Source organism: Alligator sinensis, unplaced genomic scaffold (assembly GCF_000455745.1).
Source record: "Alligator sinensis unplaced genomic scaffold, ASM45574v1 scaffold330_1, whole genome shotgun sequence".
NCBI classification, from domain to species: domain Eukaryota; kingdom Metazoa; phylum Chordata; order Crocodylia; family Alligatoridae; genus Alligator; species Alligator sinensis.
Genome location: NW_005842178.1, coordinates 1430341 through 1436993, shown reverse-complemented (window position 1 = coordinate 1436993; position 6653 = coordinate 1430341). Strand labels below are relative to the sequence as shown.

General features: G+C 45.3%; 1 protein-coding gene across 1 annotated transcript in view; it reads left to right on the top strand.

Moving 5' to 3' along the window:
- The first annotated feature begins 835 nt into the window (after nucleotides 1–835).
- CRYM (crystallin mu) overlaps nucleotides 836–6653 on the top strand; it is a 16217-nt gene continuing 10399 nt past the window's right edge. The window contains exons 1-2 of the mRNA XM_014521075.2: nucleotides 836–1375; nucleotides 3596–3658. Coding sequence (XP_014376561.1) covers nucleotides 1238–1375; nucleotides 3596–3658 — 201 coding nt within the window. The 5' untranslated portion in view covers nucleotides 836–1237. The remainder of the gene's footprint in view (nucleotides 1376–3595; nucleotides 3659–6653) is intronic.

Here is a 6653-nt window from a genome sequence, read left to right as displayed (position 1 = left end):
GCCGGGCAGCGAGCAGGCGACTGGACCGTTTGCTGGAGACTCCTCGAAACGCGGGAGGTCGCGTCTAGTCCTGCTCCGAGCAGCACCTCCCCGGCTGTCTCGTCCCAGCCAAGGCTTTGTGGAGCCGGGGCTTCAGCATCTCTGAGGGTGGAGGAGATGCCACCACTTCTCTGGCAACCTGTTCCCACGTGTCACTATCCTCCTCCTGAGAGGTTTTTTTCCCTAATATCTAACCAGCAATGCAGGTTTTGGGGAAATTTTGAAAGTTTTCCAATGCCCTAAATGGAGTGTGATCTGATGTAGCATGTTTGTTTGACTTAAAACTAAAAAAGTACCCCTTGTTTATTTTATGTCCCAATAGCCACAAGTATTTGAACTGAAATCTTTGATTATTGGAAAAAATGAAATGGAGCACACTTAATGTGTATTAAATGTTATGTTCAAACAAATGCAAAACTTTGTGGAAATAAGTTATTTTTATTGGAATACTTGTAAAATGTAAAGATGAGGTACAATAGCATGTACTTCCCTGACATGGTTTGTTTAAATTTAAGACAAAAAACAAAGGTGCTGAAAACTGGCACACTAATTTTGGTACACCCTAAAAACTGTGCACGATGGGCTGAGCTTTGGGTTTGATTCGACCTGCACAGCCAATTAGGTGAATTCCTAACTTGAGTTTTAGTTTGGATTATTATGCCAGTGTATTTACCCTCCTGTTTACAAATCAATAAAACATATGTACCCTCTCGCACACTTCCTAGGGATAATCGCCTGAAAAAGATTAGTTACAACTTTGAAACTGCCAAGCTTGCCTAATATTGTATTGGCATCCATTCACTGTTACTAATGAACATTATGAAACAATGAATTTTTAGAAATGCAAAATCTCCCATGGAAAAATAAAGCACTGGAACATTTCAGAAAGTTTTCCACCCCATATTTAACCTAAACTTCCCTTGCTGCAACTGGGGCAGTCTCAGCAAAAATCCCCTTGATCTCGAGAGGAAGAAGTTCATCCCTCTGCCCCTGAAACTTGGATCTAGACCTTAACTCCCCTTGTGGGTCTTTCTGAAGAGAACCTGCCCAGACAGCTTGGAAATGGAAAGCAGTTGGAAAGTGAGGAAGGGTTTCACAATTCATGTGGTATTAAACCCTTGCTACTTAGCTCATGTGTTTGAGTGCTGATGACATTTACCAGTAAGTTTGTATCATCTGTGGAAGATTTTTAGGGCTCATGCCTGCTTACAGTGCTGAGGATGATGCTCTAACAACCAAACTAGTGACTTTCTACGAGCACCAAGAGGATTCTTCTGTTCCTTCCCACCAAGCAACTGTTCTCTTATTTGACCCAAGAAATGGATCCTTAAGAGCTGTAAGTACAGTGTGTGCTCATGCGTTAATCTTTACTAATGGTCTTTCGGAGTGTGTTGATTTAAAATGGTAGAACTAGAGGAAACTGGCGTCATTGTACTGGTTTTGGTGGAGCTGTCATTTTCAGTCAGCTGAAAGTCTGACCCACAGGTCTTGTGAGTCAGATAGCCTTTCCTACACAGTTGGGGTGATGTTTTACTTGGGATGGTCTAGGACAGTGGTTCTCAGCCTTTTTTTATACCAGAACCCACTTGTAAACAGCAATGGCCAGTCCCAGCCCAGTGCTACTCACTCCTGACCCACTGGCACTGTGTAGGGGTAGAGGCGGGGGGTGTGACATGCAGGGGGCCCAACCAGCCCCTTGCAGGCTGCAGCTGTGCCAGTCCACAAGGGAAAAGGCCCAGTTTCCCATGTTTTAATCTTTTAAAGGAGAATCCATTTTTAAAGTTTGTTCATGACCTTTTTACATACTCTTATGACCCACTTTTGGGTTGCAACCCATGGGTTAAGAAACACTGACAAGGAACAATGGTAATACGCTGATGGAGAATAGGTTTAGGTTGGAGATCGGAAGGCAATATTTTACAGTTAGGGTGGCCAAAATCTGGAACCAACTTCCCAGGGAAGTGGTCCTCACCCCTACCTTGGGAAAATTCAAGAGGAGGTTGGATGATCACCTGTCTGGGGTCTTGTGAACCCAGCATTCATTCCTGCCTGTGGCAGGGGGTCAGGCTAGATGATCTGTTCAGGTCCCTCCTGACCCTAGTTGCTATGAAACTGATGTAAGAAGACATGAATAACTTGTGTCCAAAAGCTTATCTAAAATCTCTACCAACTATGATGTTGGTCCAATAAAAGATGTCATCCCCCCCAAAATCCTTGTCTTCCTTAGTCTTGTATTTCATACTCTTAAAATTGTACTCTTTCCTCTGTTCTTTGCTATTCATTATTTCTAGTGTTTGGAAGTGAAACATTTGGGGAATAAATTGGAAACATTTACCTGACAGAGATGGGGGGGGGGGGGGGTGAGGAGTAAATTGCCAAATCTGAGACTGACCTGAGATTGCACTATGTAAAGTTGAAGTGTTTTATAGTTGACCTGAGTGGGGAAAAGGGAGGGGGTTGATTATATTTAAAAAAAAAAAAAAAAAAAAAAAAAAAAAATGGTTTTTAAAGAGTGTGTGGTTATTAACTTACTTAAAATTACAGCAGTGGTTAAGGAAGGGTCAGAACTGGAATTCCAAACCCCTGACACAGATTGGAGCAGCACAGGAGTTGCTTCATCACATTCCAGTTTACACTGGCCTGGCTAGGGTGCCTGTAATCCAGCTATTTTTGCCCTAATTTATCCTTTGCTCTAGAGACTGCAGGGGGTATGCTGCAGCAGCCACTATGCTGGTTCTCTATTCCGGCTGGTTTCCCCTAATATCATAGTATCATAGTACTTAGGGTTAGAAGGGACCTAAACAGATCATCAGGTCCGACCCCCTGCCCTGGGCAGGAACCGGTGCTGGGATCATACCCCCCCAGCCAAATATCTGTCCAGCCTCCTCTTGAAGAGTACCACCTCCCTTGGGAGCCTTTCCAGAGCCTGGCAGCCCTAACTGAAAAGTAATGTCTGTTGATGTCCAGTCTGAACCTTCTCTCTAACAATTTGTGGCCATTATTCCTAGTAACCCTGGGTGGTGCCCGGGGGGAACAGAACCTCCCCCAGTTCCCACTGTTCCCCCCTGGTGAGTTTGTAAACGGCCACCAGATCCCCTCTCAGACTTCTCTTGTAGAGGCTGAATAGGTTTAGGCCCTTTAGCCTTTCTTTGTATGGCCTGCCCTGCTGCCCCTTGACCATGCGAGTGGCCCCCCGCTGAACCCTCTCAATGCTAGCCACATCCCTCTTGAAGTATGGCACCCAGAACTGGACACAGTACTTCAACTGTCGCCTGACCAGTGCTGCATAGAGGGCCACAGGCGAATAGCCATTTTCTCTTCCATTTGTGCCACTTGAATGTGGCACAAATGAGTGGTGGAGGGCAGAGACTCTTACCTATTTTGTATATTATATTTGCAAATGCAATATTAATAATCGCTGGCTTTCAGATTTTCGCTGTCCTTTCACCTGAAAGCACTTGATATTGGGCACAATTTCTCTATGTAAATTATGCTTCTAATTTACTTGTGTATCTAGGGTTCATTTCAGTCTACTGTATTTGGTCTTCTTTGAAAGGTCTTAGATGGCAGTGTCATTACAGCAAAACGAACAGCTGCAGTGTCTGCGATAGCTACTAAGGTATGTCCTATGACTTATAAAGTGGGATGGAAAAAGTTGCTGGTGTCCCATAAAAAAAATTGAGGAAAGAGGCTTTCAGTCCATGTTAATTACTTGTAATCACAATTTGAGACTAAATTTTATGTGTGTGTATATCCCTTGAGAGAGAGTCTAAAATGTGTTTGTTTTGATTCAGAATGAGTGCTGTCTAGTGCCAATCCTTTACCTCATACATGATGAGGAAGAGAGATGGGCTGTGTTTTTTTTTTTTTTTTTTTTTTTTTTTTTTTTTTTTTTTGTTTGTTTTTTTTGTGATTTGCTCTAGATGCTTTGCTCTGGCATTATTTTTTTGTTGTATGCTCCTATGGGATTAAACTAAATGTTATTATACTGCATCATTTCTTTTGGAGCCTTTGTTTACAGTGTCACTCCCTTATGTCTAATTACATATAGGAATATGAATTCAAATTCATTAAAACATTTATTTATTTTTAACACTTGGTTGGGCTGCTGCTGCTCCCCCCCATGTGCTGGGAGGAGCCAGGGCTGCACCAGGTGGGTGGCAGTGGCGCTGAAAGCGGGCCTACAGGGGGAGCTACAGCGAAATTTGGGCTGGCTGCAGCTCCCCACCCATCCTGAGCCGAGCCTGGCACAGCCCTGGCTCCAGCCCGCAACTGCAGCCTGCCTGTCCTGCTGTGTGCCCCCAGATTGGCGCAGAACTCCACACACGTCCTCCTGGGTGCACACAGCAGGGGGAGCATGCTGGGTGCATGCTGCCCCCCTCCCCCAATGAGCCATGGCTCTGTCCTGCATGCTGCCCCAACCTGGCTGGCAGTGCCTACCCCTACCAGCTGCACGCAGCTGTCCATACTGCTGGGCTGTGCTCCTTGCTGTCTGCATGCTGTGCTGTGGCTGCATGCACACACAGGTATTTATTGACCAAATTATCAACCACTTCAGGCCAATTTCCAATACAGCCAATTTTCTTTATATCGGTACTGATCTGATATTGGACCGATGTATTGGTGCACCTCTGGTTACAGCCTATATCAAAGCAAAATGCAGACCTTTTTCCTAAGAAACCCTTCTAAAAATGGGCAAGTCTTTTGGTCTCTAATGTTAAACTTTAGGGCTACTTGTCACTCAGACAATCCCTTCTAAGAGCTGGATCCTTCAGTCTTTACTCAAGCAATGCTCCACAGTCTTCAAAGGAGCTTTCCTGGTGTGGGGACTTCAAGATCAAATCTTTGTCATGTGCTTCTCTATGAAATTTTCAGCCCTGTTTGAGTTTAGCTCTTTTAGTTGCTTTTAAAAAAAAAAAAAAAAAAAAAAGTAAAGAAAACAAGATGACATTTCCTTTTCAAAGGGATGGTGCTTTTATGTAGGGAACCTTTGAAATCTCTACTGTTGAGTCAGTGAAATGCACAATAAAGAGAGCTCTTACCTATTGAAAAACTTGGTTCATTAGATTTTTCTTTACTTTATTTCTTTGCTGCAGAACATGTACAACTAGCCTTAAGAAATCATGCAGTTCAAAGGCTTCATGCACATAAGTGAGCATGGCATGCGTATGAACACCAACCTTGTACAACTACCTGCGGGCTGGGTCCCAGCTGGCAAGGGCTCTGTGGAGCCAGGCCAGCTCCTCCCTCCCTGCTGGTGCAGCCCAGCCCGGCTTCGCAGATCCCTGCCGGCCTGTGCCTCTTTCTGGGCCCCGCCGGTGCTGGCTCTGGGACATTGGTCCCAAGACATTGGGATGTTGGTCCCAAGCTGGTGACCAGGGGTGGGGCACCTGTTAGGGGGCGTGGCTACCCATGTGGCCCTTGACAGCCTGCCAAAACTGGTAGTAGATTCAAAGATTTCAAAGATTTGTCAAATCCCAGTGAACCCCGGGGGACAACTAAAAAAGGAAAATGGAGTAACCTGAGGACTGACTTACCTTTTGTGATTCAAATCAGTGCTTGTTTGTAAAGACTGATGGTAGATGCTTATCTTGTTCTTGGGGAACCTCTTATGTGTGGAGCATTTTAAGTCGTGAACGGCACCATGTGCAATATCGATCCAAGACTTAAATGTAATCTAAATTTTTTAGAAGGAAAATAATCAACCCATGTTTAAGACATGTTAAACTGGTGCCATTTTTAGCAAGTGGCTCCATTTAGAAGGGGGCATAGACAAGTGATAAGTTTTCTGTTTTATTCTCTTTTTTTTTTTTTTTTTTTTTTTTTTTTCCCCCTCCCCCGGAGTAGATAGTTCATCTCTAAACAAACACAGACTGGATTAGAGGGTTGCTGATCAATACTGATGGTACTTCAGGTGGCAGACTAGTGATTCTAGTCTCCCAGCCATTATCCAGTTTCAATTGCAAAAAACATGCTCCACGAGATTGCTAAATTAAATGCTTTTCTTCCTTTCCTTCACCGTTGCCGGCAACAACATAATATATAATCTGCAAAGTTTTGCATGATAAGGAGTGTAATAGACAGGGCCAAATTCTGCCCTATAAACCAACCCATGTGATGGATTCCTGGCAAGCAAACACCACCTAAGCGTGTCTGTACGGATGTATTGCATTAGTGCAGGGGTGGGCAAAATAAAGCCCGCAGGCTGGAACTAGCCCACGAGGCCATTCTATCCAGCCCCTTTTTCTACATTAAAAAAAAAAAACAAAAAACTAATATTTCTCTGCCCTTGGTTCCTTCAAAAATGACAGGAACCAAGGGCAGTAGGACCCAGGGGAAGCCCAGTGGGCTCCCAAGACAGCGGCCCACCTGGCCCTGCCCCCCCAGCCAGGGTTTCTGGGCTGGGAGCATGTGGCTGCCCGAGCACAGGAAGCTCAGGTAAGTGGGGGCTGGGGGACCCAGGGGAGGGGCATGGGAAGCATCCCCTCCCCACCCACGCCCAGTGCTGTAGCTGCTTGCAGCCTGCATGAGGCTGCCTGTGCCCGCTCCAGACAGCCCCATGTGGGTTGTGAGCGCCTGCAGCCTGGGGCACTGGCTGGGGGGTGGGGGGGGGC